General features: G+C 48.3%; 1 protein-coding gene across 10 annotated transcripts in view; it reads right to left on the bottom strand.

Annotated features, from left to right (window-relative positions):
* Window positions 1-22,114, bottom strand: part of CHST15 (carbohydrate sulfotransferase 15) — an 80,201-nt gene that overhangs the window by 19,373 nt on the left and 38,714 nt on the right. For all 10 annotated transcript variants that reach the window (XM_088791757.1, XM_088791761.1, XM_019742197.3 and 7 more), the window contains 4 exons: window positions 7,935-8,988; window positions 6,909-7,248; window positions 4,930-5,076; window positions 3,745-3,901 (listed from right to left, as the gene is read on the bottom strand). In XM_088791757.1, the coding sequence (XP_088647883.1) occupies window positions 3,745-3,901; window positions 4,930-5,076; window positions 6,909-7,248; window positions 7,935-8,480 (1,190 nt within the window). In that variant the 5' untranslated portion in view covers window positions 8,481-8,988. The remainder of the gene's footprint in view (window positions 1-3,744; window positions 3,902-4,929; window positions 5,077-6,908; window positions 7,249-7,934; window positions 8,989-22,114) is intronic.

The following is a 22,114-nucleotide window of genomic DNA, read 5'->3' as shown; positions in this document are numbered from 1 at the left end:
AGGCCCCAGTTCCTGGAGGACCAGGGATGGAAACGGAGAGAACAGGTATGGCAGGTAACATCCAGGTTCCCCACTTCTTGGTATTCAGGCCCTGGCATCTCCTCCCCTTACGTGTGGCCTGGACCTTGTGACTTGCTTCTAACCAACAGAACATGGCAAAGGTGATGGTCTGTCACTCTCATGATCAGATTATAAAAGATGGCGACTTCTGACTTGGTAGCAAACTCTCTCCTTTGCTGGCTTTGATGAAGCACCTGGCCGTGTTGGCGAAGCTCATTGGCAAGGTACTGAGGGCAAGAAGGCCCTCCTGCCAACAGCCCTGAGGAACTGCATGCTGCCAATAACCACACGAGCATGGAAGCAGATCCTTCCCCAGTCCAGCCTTTGGATGAGACCCCACCCTGGTGACACCTGGACAGCAGCCATGGGAGAGGCGTTGAAGTGGAGGGAGGCCCAGTCAAGCTGGGCCAGGTGCTGACCCTCAGAAACTGAGGCAGTAAGAGGACTGTATTCAGGGCTGCACTCCTGGGTGATTTGTTGACACAGCTCTCCATGACTAGCCCAGCAGACACCCCACAGCTGGGCAGCTCCCCGTTGCAGGCTGCCGCCATGCATCCTGCCCTTCTCCGATAATGTGCCAGCTCCTGGACGCCTTCATCCCTCACCCATGTGTGTACGCTCAGCACCGAGCCCGGTGCCCAGTGGTCAGGGTCAACCAACATTTTAATTGATTAACTACTTCTGTTAAGTCGAGGATCAACAAGACAAGAACCCTTCACTTTTGGTTCCGAGTATAAATAGAATACTTGTTCTTACAAAAAGGAGAAGAAAACGTGACGACTACTTGGGCTCGTCATCTTGTGGCCCGTGAACCTTCTTAAGGAAGGCAGACGTTCAGCTGGGGTCTCAGTGGTGAGTTGGACACATCCTGCTTCTGTCTAAACCTGGACAATACGACTACCCTCCCTGTGAAAGGTTTACCTTTACAGAACGCGTGTCCTGAGAGGTAGCATTGGAACTACAGGAAGTAAGGGACACACTCAGGGAAGCTGGCTCTGCTCTCCAAAAAAGCAACAAGCAGTCTTTCCCCTTTGTACTCTCCGTTCTCCCTGCTCAGGACGCTTCTTCCCCTTGGCCACTTTCCTTCTTTGTTTACTTGGCAAACTCTTATTCATCCTTCAAAACCCAGCCTGGCCTCCGCTCCTCCAGGACAGTGTTTCAGGACTGCCCTACTGGCAGCTTCTTCCCTCTTCTGTGCCACATCTCATCTTCCCTCTGCTCTGTGGTCTGAATCCACAGCCCATAATAACCGCCCCCATGTCTTTCTCCCTGACCAGCCGTGAGCTCGTGCTTGCTCAGGGCCTAGAACAGGGCTAGCACACACTGAACCAAGCCCAGACAGACTGGTTCCCTCCTCTCTGCACCCAGGGAGCGAAAAAGGCCGCAGTTTTCACTCTTAACCCTCTAAAGTGGAGCGCAATGTGACTTTCCTCAGAATGAGGAACTAGAGAAATGTGATAGGAAGACGTTTGGGGAGCAGAGAGTACACTCCTGAGAGAATGTTCCAACCTTGTGCACTGCAGCTGGGGGCAATCTGGGGGAGGAAGGCAGAGCAGCTGTGAAAACACCTCAGTGGGCGTTAAGGGGTCATTCAGTCACCAGGCCTCTCCTTTCAAGGCTGCTGGTTATGTAATCATGTCCACTCAAGAGCCCCACTGGCTCGTGTCAACTGCTCTCGATCAAGGGGGACCAGCCCCTCCATGAGCAGAAGGGCCCAAGTCCTGCCTCCCGAGTGTGGGAACTGGCAGGTAGGACATGGCAGCTGCTCCGAGGTCAGGGCCACTAGAGAGCCATGGCAGATGGACTCCTGAGGCTGGAGGACACAGAGGCAGAGAGAAACCATCTGTGGCCTGTACATAGGCCACATGGCGTGGCACCAGAAGGGCTGCGGGGCAGAGATGGAGGGGGACTATCCAGCTCTCCTCGGACCAGATCACACTGAGAGCAGCAGGGGCCATTCTGAGAATTCCACAGAGGGACAAATCCAGTGGGGAGTGCCCAGGGCAGGACTTTAGGCATATCCTCCTGGGGGCAACAATGGAAAACGAAAGCAGCAAGGTGTAAGACTGTATTCACACACACACCACACTCATCTCCCTGGACAAGCGTTCTGGAAGAAAAGAGACCAAAAGTCTAAAGAACAGTTATCTGGGTAGGAGCTTATGAGTGCTTTTTAAGAGCATTTCCCAGTGTATTTTCTAAAATTTCCACAAGAAACATGTCTAATTGTTATCACTGGCAAGGACGTGGGGCCAGGAATGTGTGCCACGCCAGGAAGGACGCAGGGTGGTATCAGTGTCCTGGGGCTGCTGACACAAATTACCGCACACTGGTAGCTAATACTGAGAAGAATTTATTCTTTCCCAGTTCTGAAAGCTAGAAGTCTGAAATCCAGGTGTTGGTGGGGTTGGTTCCCTCGGGGGGGCTTAGAGGGAGAATCTGTTCCAGGCCTCTGTCCCAGTTTCTGAGGGTTTGCTGGCAATCTTTGGCATTCATCGGCATTTGACAGCCTCACCCCAACTTCTGCCTCCGTCATCACATGGTATGTCTGTGTCTCTGTGTCCACATTTCCTCTTCTCATAAGGACACCAGCCACTGGATTAGGAACCACCCTAATTTAATGTGACCTCATCTTGAGTCCCTATTTGTAAAGACCCTATTATGCAAAGACCCTATTTCCAAACAAGGTCACATTCACACATCTGGGGGCAGGGGGCTAGAAATTCAACGTATCTGGGGCGGAGGGGCATAATTCAACCCATAATAAGAGGTAATTAGCCCAAAGAAAAATAAGACGCAAAGGGCCATGACCACTGTCTTCAATATCTGGCAGGCGCTCCCATTTCAGAAGGATTAGATGTGGTCTCTGGCGCTCCACTGGGGAGAAAGAGGCCCACAGTGTGATTCCCTCCCAAAGACAGACTCGGTCTCAAAATGGGAAGAATGCCCTCACAGAGCTGTCCTGAGCTGGACTGGCCATCCTGGCTGGGGAACTCCCATCCCACAGTCCTGGACCAGACTGGGGACCTCTTCTCTCGGATGTGGTGGTATTCATGGGAGAATGTCGGACTAAATCATTTTAAGGTCCTGCCAACCCAGAGATTCTGCCAACCACAAGGCAGAATTAGCAGTATTTAAGCATCGCCCAGCGCTGGCCTGGCCAGCCCGACACTGTCTGTTCAATATCATGCTAGCTTTGCCTCATCCATTCCGAGCAACCCCTGCTCTTTACAACAAAGCAGCTCCGTCCATCATTTTTCTTCCTTTTTGGTCTCTCAAGGAAAGCTGGCGCCTGCACCCTTAGAACCAACAGGATAAAGGCATCAATCAAACTGGGAGTCAAAGAATTCTAGGAGTTAAACCCCAAAGATTCCAGGGGTCTTTTTCATGTCCTGACAGTGCCCAAGGAGCAGCTCCATGTCCCTAAGTTAAATGGGCCAGAGGCTGAAGGCGCACAGACCAGGGTCAGACTGGCCAAGAAAACAATTCACAATTTGTTTAGACACAGTGAAAATGGTCCCAAAAATAACATTTACATAAGAAATAGCAGTAACATTGCAAGTTAAGCTTGTTTATTTAAAAAAAAAAAAAAAAGGCACAATCTTGTTTGTGATGAGAAGGAAGACTGTTCTTTAAAACTGCCTTTTCTTCCCCGCCCCCAAGAAAAAACTCTGAACTACTCACCTCTCCACAGGATCCCTGAGCATGACAATCAGTTTTGCGTCTGGCTGAAAGGCATGGATGAAGTCCTGGGTCAGAAAGGGCGGCTCGCCATCCGTGCTGTTGTCGTAAAAGAAAGTCCAGGCATTGTTATCCCACATGGTGGAGGCGCTGGCCTCCCCTGCAAACAGAAGACACTGCAAATAAGCGGTGCTGAGTGATGGGCTCTCACAGAGCCGCCTGCAAGGGGCCACGCCTGGCTCTGATGTCCTTCCCTTAAACAGTCCCAAGCGCCCAAAGCTGGTCCACAACGGTGGCAGAGAGGCCTCCAGAAACAGGAGGATGAGGCCACCCTCTGCCTCAGTGACACCCCGCCACCCCCACCCCAAGGACCACAATCTGGAAATCAAGGTGACCCATGCAACCCTGAGTTTCTCTCTTCCCCCCAGCTCCTCTCTCTAGGACGTACAAAAAAAAAACCAAAAAACAAAAAACCTCTACTAGCACCTAGCTTCCCAATGTCATGATATTTAACTTTGCTTACAGCACACAGCTCAGTGGCATTTTAAGGGCCCACTGAGAAGATACTAGATGGTTTCCTTCAAAAAGCATCATCATGAAGTAGTAGTTTGCGGAAGCTGATCCTCCTTCGGAGACTGGATGCCATCAGTCTTGCCTTGAAATCACACGAGTGAGTTCCAGGGCACTAACGAGAGGAAGGCCTTGCGGGAGGGCTCACAGGACGTGTCTCAGGCTATGTCTTGCGTGCCCACCCCCCATCGCCCACCCCTGCTGCATTCATTCAGTCCTGCCTGGGGGAACAGGAAGTTGATGCCGGCCCATTTTATCATGGTCTTCATGAATGAAGGATGAAACTGTTAATCATATATTCTAGAACAGAGGCAAGGCCAAGACACAGACCTTTCCACATGTCTCTCTACAAAAACTAAACCAATTCCCTAATTTTTTTTTTTTTAGGACAAGCTTCAGAGTTTCGAATGAAAGGCAAATCAATTCAACTACATATTCAATTTCCCAACATTGCACATGGGACTCTGATACATCTCCAAGTTTATTTAAGGAAAATCTGAGCCAAAAGACTAAGTCTCTTTGATCAGTGATGAGCGCATCACAATACGTAGCACAGAGGATGAGCAGGGCCGGCCCATCGGTCCTGGTGGCTATGCAGGAGCTACACGGAAGCCATACCGATAATGATTCTGTTCATCTTGCTGTGCTCCTTTGCAGAGCTGGCCTGCAGTCCATGATGGATCTGGTGTGCGGCCAGGTCAAAGAGGTCCAGGTAGTCTTCCACAGGGTAGCGGTCCCGTAGCCCATCTCTTAGGCGGACGATTCCTACGAGGAGGAGGAGTTACTGAGGACAACGCTGCCACCGCTGGGCTGCCAGCCTCCCCCGGACAGTGACAGGGAGGGGTGCAAAGGCCTAAGAGCCATCTGCAGCAGCCGAGGCTCAGCCTGATAAGCTGCAGGAGGGGCAGCAGGTAGAGGGGCATCTGTGAACTGGCTGCCCTCTTGTAACCCACGTGTGCTTCAAAGGGTGGAACGCACCACCATTAGGGTACACAGTGGCAGCTTGAAGGATGGCACAGCTGTTCGAGAACTATAAATGTGTCTGCTTGGAGAGCGCGCGAGTTTGGGGCTGGTAACCATGACAGCAGGTGAGAGTCTGACGAGGCCAAGCAGCAGTGACATCCAGGACACACACTGCATCAAACAGAGAAGGGCCGCTTTTCCTGAGGCTCTAGATCCTGGCCTATTCAATCAGGCAGCGTATCTGTCCAAGCGAGGTCCCTGGTATTGATGGTCCCTGGATGGATACGTGGGTTGAACTCAATACTTATTCCAATATCAGCCACATGCAAACGAAATTCGTGCCTTGCCTTAAAGTGGGTACATGTCACTTGCTAGCATATTAACTGCACACTGCCCCAAACCACACCTACCAAGGTTAATTTAATGGGAAGTGGAAAGAGACCGTCCACAGGCAAGTTAGCAAGAAGTTCAAGGTGACACTGGATACCAGATTGAAGAGGCACGCCCCCGTGCTTCCCTCTTCCTGCCAGGGGGAACCTGGTTTTCTTTAGAGAGATGGTGAACTGTGTAGGGACCACACCCTATAAGTGAGTACAAACGTGAAACCCTGGGTCCCACAGCTACCACTGTAAAACCCCAAAAGACCCATCTATACTTTTGTCCACTCTGGGAAGAGCACCCGAAAGATTAAGTAAAACATTTGTCGAGAAACACATTAAGTGTTGGTCTAAAACTTGGGTTCTACTACGGAAAACTTTTAAAATTCCTTTCTAAGCAACCTGGGTCCTTTACACTGAAAAATGCACTCCGGCCCGCCCAGACTTTGGCATTTGTCATCCTTTAGCTGCAGTGACCAAACATCTCCTGGCAGAGGAAAAAGGTTAAGGGGAGGAAACAACATGACCCAAGGGCCGCAGGGTGGCCCAGCTGGGTGGGGCAGAAACCAGCCTGCAGGAGGGATGGGCCAGGCCCATGGTCCATCCTGTGGGAAAGGGGCGCTGTGAGCAAGGTCGCAAAAATTATCTCATGTGGTTCTGTTTTGGACCCCATGAGGCAGACTGGGCAAGTGGGAGCAAACAACACTCAAAGCACCTCAGTGACATACTCGTGGGCCCTTGGCTGAGCCAGCAGGAAGCTGAAATCGGGGCCCATTTCTTTCTACTGTCTCCTCCCAGTGTGGGGGCTCCAGCAGGACAGGCAGAGCTGGGAGTGGACACGCCCAGACAAATGTCCACCTAGCACCTGGCACTGACCACAGGCACCGGTGCCGAGGGTCTTCAGGAAAACATGAGCTACCGATTCTGCACCCTCCCCTTGCCCTGCACGCAGCTGGCACTCAATAAACGCTCACTGGGTGGTGGGGAGCCGGGTTCCAGCCCTGGGAGGTTCGCCTGAGACCTGAGACAACTGAATGAACGGTGTGATCTCTGCCTCTCAGCAGGTGTTCTCATCTCCCCGTACCCTCCTCACGGAGCTCAGCACCGCGCCTCGGCCCCCAGTAGGATCTCTCCGCTCCCACCTGACCCCAATGACCCCAACGTGTGTGGAAGGCATGAGTGACTGATGGCGACAGGCGCACTGGGTCGCACCCGGGGTCCCCTCCCCTTGCATCCCTGACCGGGGCGCTCACTCACCAAACCGCTTCCGGGTCCACCAGTGTGGCTCCTTGATGGCCGAGAACTTCACCTCGGGGTGCAGCCGGAGGCGGTCGTAGAGGTCGGTGGTGCCGCACTTGGGCTGCCCGATGATGTAGAAGTGGGGCAGGCAGCGCAGGCGGAAGTGCTTCCCGGCGGCGTGCGACAGGTGACCCCAGAAGGCCTTCCGCAGGGCGTCGAAGGTGGAGCGGAACCGCTTGGAATAGAGCGCGTAGGAGTTGGTCAGGTAGGGGTCGGTGGTGTTCCGCCCCGTGAACTCCTCGTACCAGCACGGGCTCTTGCTGTTGGGGAGGAATTTACTGGGGATTACCGAAAACATCTGCAACGAGAAAGAAAAAAAGGGGCGGTGCGGAGAGGAAAAAAATTAGCCAAAACACATTCTAACCCCAATAGGATCCTACCCTATACTTACGCCAGGGTTGAGATTCGAAGTATTACTTGACAATAACTAAATATCAAAATCAAGCAACACTTGGTAAACAGCTAATGACCATGTATTTCCCTATCCCAAAATAAAAATAAAATTTGGAGAGAATGAAGATAAAAGTTTAATCAAAATCCATTCCACACACAACAGTGGAATTTAACCGTTGGAATCTTTTCACTAGCTGTATATTTAAATGGCCGTCAAAGACAAAAATACTGTTTAGGACAGAACAGAAACAGGATGATGGTGATCTACAAAAGCAACCTTTAATGACCATGACCGCGTTTCTAGCAAAAAGTGCTGGAGCGGAATTTTCAGAAGGGGTCATCCTTCACCATTTCTAGCTGCGCCCATCAGTTCTGCGAATTCCCTTCCTGGTATAAACACTGTAAATAGACAGCACTCTCCCGGGGCAGTCTGATCCACAAGGCTATCTAATTAGCCTTGTCACTCTTCAGAAATGTTTTGGTCATTTTCTTCCTGTGTTCCTAAAGATGGTGGCGGAAAAGGAAGCATCCATTTTTTTTTTTTTTTTTTTTAATCTATCAATCAATAGAGATTAGCACAGAGCTACTCACGTGCAATTCCTGCTTCTTCAGATCTTCTATGTCTGGGAGCTGTCTGGTCGTGAACTCTATCCTGGCTGTGATGCTGTTGATAATTAATTTAATGCTCGGGTAGTCCTTCACGTATGAAATATTATTTACAGAAAGTTGGTGATGGTTCTCTTTCATGTCACTCGGGTTTTCACCATCCATCAGGCTGGGGTTGCTGGGGAAGGTGCCGTAATGGAAAGGCGATGAGATCAGAAGCTCTTGGTGGGCCCCAGAAAGGATGTAAGAGGCCATCACCAAGGTCATTATTATCAATCCAAAGACGAGGCTGCATCGCTTTCCCTTCTTGAAGCGCAAAAACCCGCCCCAGCTTTCGTTCCCCTCAGCCCTCACTTCGAGAACAGCAAGCAAGTTCATCTGCTTACCGTCCACACGAAACACTATGTTGTTTTCTCCTTTGCACACGGGGCACTCTTGGTGACTGTGTTGGGGGCCTCCTCGGCAGCCAACCTGCTGTTTGTGCGTGTTGTCAGGTGACAACTGTATGCAGCAATTAATGCAGTGCGTCATGGTAATGCCCTTGGATGGTTGGCCCACCGAGCCATGGGCGAGGAGTCCTGGTACACTGCAAGTCGTGCTGGAAAACTTGAACGATGTCTTGTGATTACGTAAGACAGTCGGAAGACACGAGCAACAGCAACAAATATAAAAATGAGCAGGTGCCAAAGCACTAGAGAAGGAGGAAGGGCGTTCTTTGGTGCAACTCTGAAGACAACAGAAGGAAGTGATCTCCAATTATCATGTTCTGTCAGCGCCACTGCAACCGTTGGAAAAGTCACAAGTTCGGGAGCAATTCTGCCGTCCTTCAGGTTTTTCCCATGGCACAAAACGAAGGGGAAGAATTCTCCCTGGAGAACATGGAAACACTCAAGAGATTTGCAGATATCATGGTCTTCTCAGTTTGGGATGGATTGGCATGCCATCCATGGAGACACCCGTGAAGATTTCTTTTACACCCCGTGTTCCTTTGAAATGTTTGCTCTGCAGGGGGAGCAAAATCCTTAAGATGTCAGATTACCTATACAACAAAGAAAAGAGGTTTTATTACATTATGTGATAATAGCAATAACTCCAGGGTCATCTTCCAAGGGGAGAACTTCTAAGTTTCAGCCAAGCCTGCTTGGTCACAAGCAAGTCAAAGAAAACCATACAGGATAAAGAGAGAGGTTCTAGGGCCTTGGAGCTTGGCTTTGGGGTTCAATCTCTGCCACCAAACATGGCCCCAACACCAACAGCGCCAGCACCACATCAGACACCTCATATTTTGTACAACTCACATATCCTCTAATGCATCTACCTAACTTAGCAAGATTACTGGATCCCCCAATCCCAGGGCTTTGTAATCATTCTTGGATTCATGCACAGTCAGTGACTGTGAACTTAAGAGATGGATTGAAATACCAGCTCTTTTAAGCCAATGAAAAATTCAAGAGAGAAGATGGTTAGGTTGGGAGCAGGCAGAGAAAATACGTTTTTTCTCCCAACAGCACCAAGAGTCTCTTACCCAGAGCTAGCCTTTACTATTAGTTTAGGGAGCAAACGTTAATGAAAACTTAAAGACACTGAAATGATTCGCTCCTTCTGTAGAGTATATCATATAAAATATCATTTAACTCTTAAGTTATTATGCAGTTAAATCCAGCATGGAGTATTCCCCCAAGGAACATAATACTTCAGACTCTGAAATAATTTTTCACTTTCATCATCCTGGGGAAAACAGCATTCTTAAAAATCCATTAATAAGAGTCTTGTGGTTATAAAATGTATTATTGCCAAGATGACACTTCTTTGTAAATGTTGTAAGACCAAAACAGAAAAGGAGACCTACTTAGTTTCCAGCAGTGACAAACGACCATGAACTAGCTGTGTGACCTTGAGCAAACCATATAACCTCTCTGAGCTCTGGTTTCCTCACCAGAAAAATCAGGGTAAGAGTACCTCCCTTATAAGTTTATAGGAGGACTAAATTAGTAATACATATAAAGAGTTTGCATAATGTCTACACATATTTAGCATCTCCTAAAACGTAGAAAACATTAACACTATTACCATCATCAATGACTATTACTATTAAGGTTTTTAATTGTCAGTGAATACCAAAAACATTTGAAATGGATATCACCTTTATCCTTAGAGCTCTTACCCAAGAATGGGAGACTCACCTCCAACTCTGCACACACACCTTCGAACAAGCCTTACTGTCCCCCAGAAAAGGTGGTATTAACTAACCCTGCATCAAAGTCTCCTTGTAATATGAATGTTGAATAACTATGGTGTACACATGAAACAAACAAAACAAAAGGCCTCCTTGTATTGGCTGAAGGGCTGAACAATCAGACTCACCAGCAGAAATGTTCTCTTCCCTTGGACCAAAAGGCCCATGTTTTATCAGAATATGTGGACCAAGAACAGCCAAGCAGTGGTTCCTTAAGTGTGTTCTGCGTGTTGTCAATAAGTGTTCTGTGCTTAACTTACTGGGAGAAAAGGTCAGATGGACAAAATGATAGACTTCTTTACACCAGGACTTTTAAGGGCCTTTAATATGCTACTAAGTCCTGTGACTGCACCGAAGAGGAATATAATACAGAAATTTCCAAAGCATAGCTGGCCACAGAATTCTAAGGTCTCAAGGAAGTGGTTTGAGAAATGCTGGTCAGTAAAGGCTGAGATGTGGGTCAGGGCAGTTCTGAGAAGAGCAGAGGCAGAGGGGCTACTGGAGCAAACTGCTCTGGAACCAGGTGACAGACATCTCAGGTTCCACCCCACCCCCTCACGCCTGACAGCAGTTAGAGGGACATGTCAGAACCTCAAGGCTGCACCTCTGCTTTGAACTTGGCAACCACCCCTGACCCGTCTCTTAGTACAAACAACTCTTCCAAACCAAAGAAACAAAAGGGCAAGCTCCCCGACTTGGCAACCCCAGCCCTAAGCCAGGAAAACACTGTTTTACACGCGGAAGATGAGGCCCCAACAGTGATCTCGGTGGGGAGCAAGTTCGCACCCTGTCTCTCTGGCAGCGGAAGGCCTGATTAAAAAAACAACAACAACGTGATCTTTGAAGCTCCAAGACAAGAATGTACAAAATCTGGGTCCAACAGAATGGGCAAAACATTCCTAAACAAGAACAAAGGTTTCTCATTACAAGTAAAGTGAATAAATAAACCTGGGTGGAGAGAGAAGCTGACATGTGAAGAGCGAGGCTCTGGGACACGGTCAGCCAGAGCATTTGTCCCCAGGACGTGACCCAGAGCATTTGTCCCTAGGACAGGCTGCACCGTGCACTCCACCTCTCACTGTTTAAACATAAAATGGGGAGCAGAGGACTGGGGAGACAATTCCACATGCCTTAGGAGCCCTAAAAGAATGCTCAGATGGTATACTAGCCTCTTCTATAATTCATTCATTTGTTCTTTCATTAACCGGGTGTCTCCTGAAGGCTGACTGTGTACTGGGCACTGCTGAAGGTGCAAGTCCAGGTGTGGAGACCTGGAGCCAATACAAGATGTGTGTGTGGGGGGGGGGGGGGGGGATATAAGAAAAAATAAAGATTTTGTCTTTGTTCCTAGTTCCTAGCACATAACTTCTAAAAGCCTTGGAATTTCCTGAGTGATAAGTTGTTATTCATAACAAGCCCCTTTCAACCACACCTGAGTTAAGCTAATGAGGTGCCTCTCAGTGGCCCCCAGATAGCCTCAGGGTGTGGGCCATCACCAGAAGACCAAGCCTGGATTAGAAGTTTGGAACTTTCAGCCCCGACTCCCCTACCTCCAAGGAGAGAAGAGAGCTGCAGACTGAGTTCATCACCAACAGCCAGTGATTTAGTCAGTCATGCCTATTTGATGGAACCTCCACTCAAACCTCTAACTGACAGGATTCAGAGAGCTTGCTAATGGTGCTTGGGGTGCATAGGTTAATAGGGGGCATCGTAACCAGGGCTGAGTAATTGAACACTTTCTATTTTGGGACCAGTTATCTGATCTCTCACAGTGGTACCAGGTTCCCACAATTACAGTTTGCATCCACAGGGCACAGTGTAGCTCCCGAGAGACGGCCTGGAAGCTCTGGGCTCCTCCCCCATACCTGGCCCCATGCGTCTCTTCCATCAGGCTGTTCCTGCACTGGTTCCTTTAAAACAAACTCGTCATAACAGTAAGAAAGGTGCTTTCTGGAGTTCTGTGCATCGTCCTAGTAAATTACTGAACCTGAGGAGGGTGTGGTAGGAACCTCTGAATTTGTAGCCACATCAGACAGAAGTGTGGGTAGCCTGGGGACCCAACACTTGCAACTGGCATCGGAAGTGGGGACAGCCTTGGGGCACTGAGTCCCTAACCTGTGGGTCTACGCTATCTTCAGGTAATGTCGGAATTGAATTGAACTGTAGAACACCCAGCTCGAATCTGGAGAGTTAGAGCACTTGTTGCTGTGGGAAATGATCCCAGGGGGGCACCCTTTTTGAAAACAAAATATAAAACTATATAACATTTACAAGTTTTACCAAAACATGTGGCCAGTGTATAGTATGTAAAACACACGTCGGTAAGGTTGACTGAAAATAAGTCTCATGACCAGGTGAACACGTGGCTGGGCACCTTTGTAAGAGCAGAGCCTGGATCTTCAAGGCTTCCAGACCAACCCTCATCCAACTGGCCAGTTGGTGCTGGGGTGACCATGACAGACAGGCCTTTTCCCACCTGGAGCTTATGGCCACAGGAGCTGGGGGCTGCAGGGCAACAGACAATAAAAAAGTCACAACCAAGTAAGGTCATTATCTCAGGTGCCAATAAAGGCCGTGAAGAAAATAAAAAGGGAAAATACAAGAAAAGCATTAGAACAGAGGTTCTCAACGCTGCACTAAGGCTGGATAATTCTTGCTTGTCGGGGGCTGTGCCATGCACGTCCCTGACCTCCACCCCCCAGTGAGAACGGCCGCCTGAGAGGAAGGGGAGGTACCGTAGACAGGATGGCCACAGAAGACCTAGTTTAGGAAGGGACACCTGAATGACCACAAGGAAGCCAGCCCATGGGACCAGGGAAGCCAAGGGCCTGTGGAGGAGAGAATCTGGCGACCACAGCTGCAGGGAGGGCAGACCCCTGGGTTATGGGGCAGCTGTGGGATGGGAACCAGATGGGAGAGGAGGCAGGGACAGACTCTTAGGGCCTGGAAGGCCGGAGTCAGGGCTGAGATTTGTCCAAGTGCAAAAAGAGATACACACTACGTGTTCCTCCAAAAGGGTGTTTACAATACGTTATTAACTACCATAACTCAGCAAAGAAAAATCAAATTAACGTGACTGTATTAAGAAGAAAATGGATTGCTGCTATGTTCCTGAACTGGACTTTCTATATGCCACAAGTTATCCCAAGAACAGTCCTTCAGAAACCTAACACTCAGGTCGTTCTTCCCTAAAAATTGAGCGCTGCATGCCCCTTGCACTTCACCTGTCTGGAATGTCCACATTTTGGTGCCAGTGGACTCAGATTAGCCAGGCCCCTTGGCGCTCCCATTCAGGTGTTAAACCTAAGTCCTCAGGTATACATTTCAGTGAGATTGCTTCCCAGCCTGGGCTCAATGCTGTGCCCTGTGGATACAGGCTATGATTGTGGGAACCCAGTACCACTGTGAGAGATCACATAACTGATCCCAAAATAGAAAGTGTTCAATTACCCAGCCCTGGTTAGGACGCCCCCTATTAACCTATGCACCCCAAGCATCATTAGCAAGCCATTTATAACAAAGTCGTAATTGAGAGACCCAGAAATAGCACTTTAGATTAAGTAATTGAATGCCCCCTCAGTGTAAGATCAATAAAGGGCATCCAATTTCACCCTAGGAAAAGCTTATTAAATTATTGTAGCTATAAGCTGATACGGCACAAGAAAGATGTATGAAACTTCAAAAGAAAGCTGGATGGATTGAAATACACGGCTGCATTCAGGTAGGACACATTTACATCTGCCCTCTGGGAGGAGAGAGGAAAATATAGCTAATAATATTATTTTACTTTAATGTTTGGAAAAAAAAACTTCGATGGGTCTTAATTAACCTTTACTAAAACACAAAGCCTTCCTCTGACTGGAGGTCTAGCTGCCCACATCTCTCTTTGGGCTATGTATACGGAAATACATTTTTCCGAGAAATATTAATCAACAAGTGGAGGAAGGAATATTTTTCACATTTAGCTCAAAGACATAAGATTGTCTGCAAGACTGAGAAAGCTAATAACAACACTGCAGAGTTCTGTACAAACAATAGATTTTCAGTTTTATACCTGGAGTTTTATGCTTTAATCTTATACCTGGAGTTTTACAGCGTAGTCAATGAACAGAATAAACACTCACTGGCCTACAGCACTGTGGAAAGAATGAAATTAGCAATCACGCAGGCCAGGATGCTAAAATCATGTCCAGGCGGTGACTTTAGACAAGTCACTTAAGTGATCTGTATTCTCAAAAGAAGTCCTTGACAGTAACAGATTACATATAGCACTGGAGCTTGGGTGCTGGAGCCAGTTACCTGGCTTTGACCTTGAGCAAGTAGCTAAACCTCTGTCCTCCTATTTCCTTGGGTGTAAATTGGGAATAATCACAGGCCCTATGTCATAGCACTGCTATGAGCATTAAGTGAACAAGTTCGTGTCAAGTGCTTAGAAGAGTGTCTGGCCCATAGCAAGTGCTAATAAATGTCAGCTATTACTATACAAGTATACGAGGTCGGACAATTACATCCGCGAATTCATTCTAGAAAAAGTGCTACATATATATACCTCATTGCTGAATATCACTTGGGTCACCTTCGAAGTACAAGGTCTGACAATTCGGTTCGTGAACATGCCACCGTGCGCTTACATTAGTAGCACTGTACAAACAGCTGGGTAAGGTTTCATAACCTTGGTATATCAGTGTCTCACAGCTGTGTTTGTGTCGATGTGTGGCGGTGTCTTGCCAAGTGGCATTCATTATTGTTGCGTGTTTTTGTGTGCCGTCGCGAGAATGTCTGAGCTTGAATTCGAGCAACGAACAAACATTAAATTTCTTGTTAAACTTATCAAGAGTGGAAGTGAAATCAGGGACATGTTAGTCCAAGTTTATGGGGATAATGCCATGAAGAAAACGGCAGTGTATAAATGGATTAAATATTTTTCTGAGGAGAGAGAACACGTCACTGATGAAGAGAGGTCAGGGCTGTCAGTAACAAGCAGACAACGAAAACATTGCAAAAATTCATCAAATTGTGTGTCAAAATCATCAGCTGACTGTAAGAAGCACAGCAGACCAGGTAAACATCAATAGAGAAACAGGAAAATCTTAACTGAAAATCTTGGCATGAGAAAGGTGTGTGCAAAAATGGTCTCGAAGGAGCTCTTGCATGAAGACAGTGCACCAGCTCACACGGCACTGTCTGTGAGGGAGCTTTTAGCCAGTAACAAATAGCTGTATTGGAACACCCTCCCTACTCACCTGATCTGGCCCCCAATGACTTCTTTCTTTACCCAAAGATAAAGGAAATATTGAAAGGAAGACATTTTGATGACATTCAGGACATCAAGGTGTAATACAATAACAGCTCTGATGGCCATTACAGAAAGAGTTTCAAAATTGCTTTGAGGGGTGGACTAGGTGCTGGTTTCAGTGCATAGCTTCCCAAGGGGAGTACTTCGAAGGTGATATTCATAGTGATATTCAGCAATGAGGCATGTAGCACTTTTTCCACGATGAGTTCACGAACTTAATTGTCTGACCTCATATGTTTATATGAGTAAAGTGAATCATGAGCAAATCAGGCCAAAGGAATTCACCTTAAGACCCAGTGGATCAACTAAATCAATGCTTTTGCCTTAAAGAATCCTTCAGCTAACACCCAAAGCAGATTCGCCCAAATAATGTTTGAAACCCAGATGATATCTATTCCCAAATTAAGACATCACTGCCCAAATGTCACACACCAGGATATTTTCTGGCAAAATGTGTGTTATGACAACCACAGCTGTTAGGCTTTAGCTTCTGGACAACTGACCCCCTTCTCCCCACTTCCCGATGAAGAGGCTTCCTCCTTGCCTCTGTTTAGAGTTACTATAATTTCTTCCTTGCTTCCTCTCCTTGAGCAAGCCCTTCCTGTATCCTGATTTACGTGGCTTCCTTGCCAGATTTCACCATTCCTGATGACTAAGACACCGCCTTCGTGCTTTGTCTGAAAGAGGGATTCTCACACTGTGTGACCTGCCCCATCTTCCTGGCTGGCCCGAAGTGTGTGTCATACAACACTCAGTTTAAAAGTTATTTTTAAAACATACTTTTGACCTTACATACTTCAGTTCATCATCAACAATATATTTGTTAATGACTTCCTTACATGCTTTACAGCACAGAAAAGATATTCTAAACTATTATTTTATTCCATTAAAAAAAACATGCTTTTTTTTTTTCACTGAGATCTAATCTTCACAATGCAGCCTCCTTTGCCTCTGGTCTAGGGAACCAGCTTTATGATCTCAGGCAACCAGCTTAACCGTTGTGACTTTATTTCTTCATCTATAAAATGGGAATAATATTATCTCTGTTTCCCAGGGTAGACGTGAGGAGGAAATGAGAAAACATCTATAAAATGCTTGACCTGGCATCTGGCACAGAGCCAGTCTCAGCCAATGACAGGCATTCTTGGCATTATGACAGGACAGGCCTTCGGGCCCTCATCCCAGGCCTACTTGCTTTCAGTGTAAATATAATTCTAGGCACAGGTGTTCAATTTTCCTGTCTGCAACTAATGTGAAGTAATGACTGAGAAGAGGCAGGTGGCAGCTACAGGCAGGCACACAGACACAGTCAAGTTTTACTGTAGAAACAAGACAGTAAGAAACAGTTGACTGGGTCACTCAGGTGCGTCAGTAACGAGAGTGGGGAGCCCTGCAGAGCCTGGGAAAGCTGTGGGTGCAACTCAGGAAAGCTTAGCCCCTTCAGAGTGACCGTCCGTCCACAACTTGTGTCCATGCTTACCAAGGAGGGTCAATTTTCCAGAACCGCGTCCGTCCCCAGAGGCCTAAAAGTCTGGGTTAAGTGAGCCACTTCTTTACCAGGGGAGGAGATTGACAGCAGAAAGGAACTCATGGGGGAATCCCCTGGGGCTTCTCCTGCAGAGTCTTTCACACTGTGAAACAGCCGGAACTCCTTGACAGTGACAGCCCTTGACAGTGATGGCGGCAGACAGGGCCCAGGTCAACACCGGCACCGGCTCCAGTGAACGAAACCCGCAGGAACCTGCTCATCCAGTCCCACATTTTACGGGCAAGGAAGCCGAGGTCCAGTGCGTCTGTACCACCCCCACAATGCACAGATCTTCGTCAAGACACGGGTCCCGATCCCACTCTTCCCCCCACACCTCATCAATGCGGGGAGGCATCCTAACCTCTACCCTGTCCCCCAGCCTGGCCTCAGACAGCTGGCCGCTTCCCTTCCCTTCAGAATTCCCTTCCTAAGACCAGATTTGTAGTCTCACCCAGAGATACAGGGCAGGGAGCCCCGGGAAGCATATGGGAGACAGACATGGGAAGAGACACAGGACAGGATTTCTTTCAATCCCCTTGTCAGCCTAGGGCACCAAGTCTGAACCATCAAAACTCACTCTATTCGTCACTCAGATGTGTGTCCTCCTGCTGCAAAGTGTGATGGGTGACATGGACAGCACCAAGACAAGGACCAGCTTCTGGGCCTGGCACAAAGTGCAGGGTCGGGAGAAGGAGGGCAGAAAGCACTGAGGGAAGGGGATGTGTACCGCGCATCAGCTAACAAAACACTGAAGTTGAGCCTGCAAGAGGAATGGAATTGGCCCCTCGCACAGGAGGCAGAATCCAGCAGCAACCCCAACCCTCTTTTGCTTTTGCACATCAAAGAGACAAGCCTGGGTTCTGGATGACTGAGGTGGTGGCTTCCTGGACCATCTGCACTTTGACCCTTGAGAGCCGCAAAGGTAACACCTTCCCAACAAGGCAGCAAGCCACTGCGTGTGGCCCCTAAGCTGAGATTCCCCAGTACGGTCTTAATCCAGACCTGATCACAAACCTGGCTGGGAATGCTGGGCAAGTCACTGCATCTCGGGGCCTGTTTCCTTGAATGTAATATACGGAGTTGGGACTACCTCTTTCAGCCCTGACACGCATGATGTATGATTTGAAGTTAACGTCTCCCTAATAAAAACCCATTATCATCATCTGTTATGTTGTCCAGGGCTGCTAGGAAGTCAGCGGTTTTGCCACGAGCCTTGAAAAGCTGATGTGGTACTTGCTTTATGCTGGGCAAAAAAGACTAGACAATTAACCCAAAAGACGCACAGAGTGTTTCCTCCTTATTATTAGCCTGCACTGAAAGTTTATCAAGCACCCACTGTGTGCAGGGCACTGTGCTGAGATTACAAATATGAAAAACACACTTCAGGCCTTCTGGACTATCCCATCTAGCTCCAGAACAAGGTCTCCCGCAGCTCCAGGATAATACCCACCTTCAGAATTATATATCCCATTTCCAGCACAGCCCCAAAGCCCACCAGCCCCTGAGAATCTGCAGACCCCGAAAGAACCAGCGCTGGCTCACAGAGCTGAAAACACATCCTCCTAACAGCGGTGCCCACTGACCCCCACGATCTCCAACAGCGGAAGGTGGGAGGGCAAGGGATCTTTTTAACAGTCTCTGTGACAGGTCACTCCCCAGCGGGGTTATCTGCTCCAGGTCCCTGCACAGCCGCCCTGTACGGACGAAACACAGACAGATGCCCCCGTCTCTCTGCAATGCACTAATGACCAGGTTTGCTCAGCAGAGCAGCAGGATGGAAAAGAGACTATGAATTATGTTCATGCTGCAATTGTCACCCGATGATTTCAATGTGCACAAGACTCCACAGATCTTTGTGACACAACTGACAACTTTTTTTTTTCTGAAACAAATCAGGGAGGGGGGACCTATTTCTAAACACCCATTTTGTTATTTCCAGTAGCAATTCAAATAAGTGCTCGAGTTTTCCACTCCAGCTTGTCTAGCTACTGACTGACGGTAATTTTCCATTAAGGTAGAAAGAACCTACACAAAATAAGCTTACACAGTTCGCTGTGAAACACACCCACCGAAATGGTGACAAGGAAGTGGCGACAGTCGTACAGTATAAAGCCTTTCAAGGAAGCAATGCTCAGTCTGTATTAAGACATTTCAAATGAAAAATTAAGTACCACCCTTTACGCAGACTGGGATACACACTTCACAGACATGGACCCAGCGTAGGGCTTTAAGTGACCTCAGAGACAGTGAAAGCAATCTCTGGCACCTGCCACGCACAGAGCACAGGACAGGTCCTTTCTCGATGGCAGCCCCGTGAGGTCGCACTGAGATCCACAACTTACATGTGGGAAACTGAGGCAGAGCATGGTTAAAAACCTGCACAGAACCCCACAGCTAGCCAGTGACAGGGCCAGAATCCAAACGCAGGTCTGTTTGGCTACAGAGCCTGTGACCTTTTCCCTGCACCAGCATGCAAGATGGCAGCGCTGGGAGAAACCTGCTCAGAACTCGAGACTTAAATAGCATCGAGGTCAGCCTTCACCCAGCCCACCGGCCCCCCACCCCGTCGCCCAGGCGAGGTGGTGCAGCTGCAGTCTGGTGACTGTCCAAGGGCAGGGTCAGTGACGCTCAGCCCTGAATTCAAACCAGTGCAGGTGCTAGACTTGCTACTCACCCTTGTATACGGCTGCGCCTGGCGCAGGGTGGGTGCTCACTAAATAGTTTCTACGTTAATGACAGAAGGAGAAAACTGCCAGCAGATACCTAGAACAGGGTTCCTGCCACTTAGTGACACCACGATAACAGTGACATGAGCTAACATATACTAAGGGCTTGCTTCCTGTGTCCAGGCACCAGGATGGGGTTTATAGGGATTGTCCTGTTGATATGTCATGATAATCTAAGTAGAAAGCACAATTAGTATTCCCATTTTATAGATGGGGAAACTGTGGCCCAGGGAATTTAACGCTATGCACCTGCTCCCCCACATGACTTAGAGTACAGTTGAGAGCTCGGGCCTGGGGATCTAAAGCCCAGGGCAGAGCACCAGCCATATGGCTGTAGGCAAACCCCCTCGCCACTCAGACCCTCATCCTCTTCTTTTCACAGCAGACTCATCATCACATGATCCAATGATCTCAGAAACCCAGGTATGTGATAAGTCCTGTTATTATTCTAGTTGCGTGCTTTCCAGGGTTCAAATACCTGCAATAACAAACCTGAACTACCAGGAAAAAGTGACACATTTTCAGACTACGAGTCATTTTGCCTCTTGCGCAGCTAGACCGCAAAGATGAGAAGTAGATTCTAGTTGCTTTCCAACAACTTTTCCTTCACATGAAAAGGAAAACAAATGAAACAAAGTGGCTCCGAGTATAATGCATGAAAGCTACATATGGGGGCCCAAAGGGGCAGGATTGCTCTGCCCCCCTTGGGTCCCCAGATCCCTCCCACTCGCTTTCACATGACTTCGGGAAGAGTGCAGAGGTTGGCGAACAGTAGAAAATGCCCAACAGGATGTGCTCAGGACGAGCAGAGAAGAGAGGCCGTGCATAGACACGTAGCTCGTGTTCAAAACCAACTGCGAATAGCAATGCTGCAGCTGCACAAAGGCACCGACAATGAATAAATGGGGCGGCACAGCTAAATGGGGAGCAGCTGCGTGCTCCCCGCCAGATGGCCTTGCTGATCTGAATAGTTTAAACATTGTTTTATTTCCAAAGATAAGCAAAATAAGAATCTGGTTAACCCTTGAACAAGAAGAATGCCTGAAAACATTTCTTTGGAATTTCTTTTGGATGAAAAGAGTGAGCAATCTGACTGGATTTCAATATCCTATTGTTTCAGAACAAGATGAAATGGGATTGTTCCAGGGTGTCCCCTACAGTTAGTGAACATTCGCTGTCTGCCCACAGACAGACCTGGCCCTTACAAGGGGTGGCAAGAGGCAAGGAGTACACCTGCAGCACCAACCCCGGCAGCGGCAGCGGTGTGTGGAGGTATGCCAGCCCTCCCAGAGGTAAGAGGAGGTGCGCCAGCCGCCAGGGGTACCAGGAGGTGTGCCAGCCCCCCAGGAGGGCGCAGAGGTGGGCCAGGAGCTGCAAGAACTTAAGAGACAATTTGAAGCTTCCATGTTTAAAATATTTAAACATTTGAAACATTGTTTCCAAATTAAGTTATACTCAGATACATCACTAAGTGACAATCTGCAGAGTTCTGCCTTCCTGGCTGCAGCAGGCTCCTTGGGGCCAGCCCCGGGCACCCTAGTGAGAACTTATTATCTTCTACCTTCAAGATACCCTGGAGGTGAGTTTAAGAAGCCCTGATAGGACAGCGGACAAGAGAACTAACAGGAACTGAGCACCCCACCTGGGGCAGGCACTATGCTACCCCGACTTTGAGGCGATGCTGAAGGTAGATATAATTGCTCCATTTTACAGGTAAAAAAACCAAGGCTCTGAGCAGTGACATGGCTTGTCCAAAATTACACAGTGAGTAAGTGGCAGAGCTGGACTTAAACACGAGCTGAAGCCCAAGCCTCCCCTCAGTGCAGGGAGGGCGGGGACCCACACAAGCACATCATACACTTTTCAGCCGTTAACAGTGGGGGTGGAGGGAGGAGTGGGATTTGCTCTCCACTCCAACATTTCTATCTTTCTTCTCATTTCACTTACACACAGCAAGTGTTACTTTGTAACCACAAAGACAATAAAGATGCAATGATCATAGTAATAAACATTGAATACAAAGTGGACAGGGCCCCGGGACCCTAAGATGTGAGCTGCCATCTCTGAGCCGAGGGTTCATCTGGTGACAATTCGTGCAATCTTGCCTCTCTCCCCAGATGAGGTGGCACGTGAGGTGTGAACTACACAGGCCGGACTGCAATGGAAGCCTCTGTGCAAAGTGCCAAACGGAAGTTACCGAAGCCTCACTTCATCCCTTCGTTTCCCAAATTCTTTTCATTAATAACATCTTCCCACTGGACATACTACTGCATTTCCCCGAAAATAAGACCTAGCCAGACCATCAGCTCTAGTGTGTCTTTTGGAGCAAACGTTAATGTAAGACCCGGTCTTATATTAATGTTTGCTCCAGAAAATGCA

The sequence above is a fragment of the Rhinolophus sinicus genome, chromosome 15 (assembly GCF_057876585.1).
Source record: "Rhinolophus sinicus isolate RSI-liver-muscle chromosome 15, RSI-T2T, whole genome shotgun sequence".
In the NCBI taxonomy this organism is placed as follows: Eukaryota; Metazoa; Chordata; class Mammalia; order Chiroptera; family Rhinolophidae; genus Rhinolophus; species Rhinolophus sinicus.
Note: the sequence above shows the minus strand (reverse complement) of the source record. Positions and strands in the feature narration are given on the sequence as shown.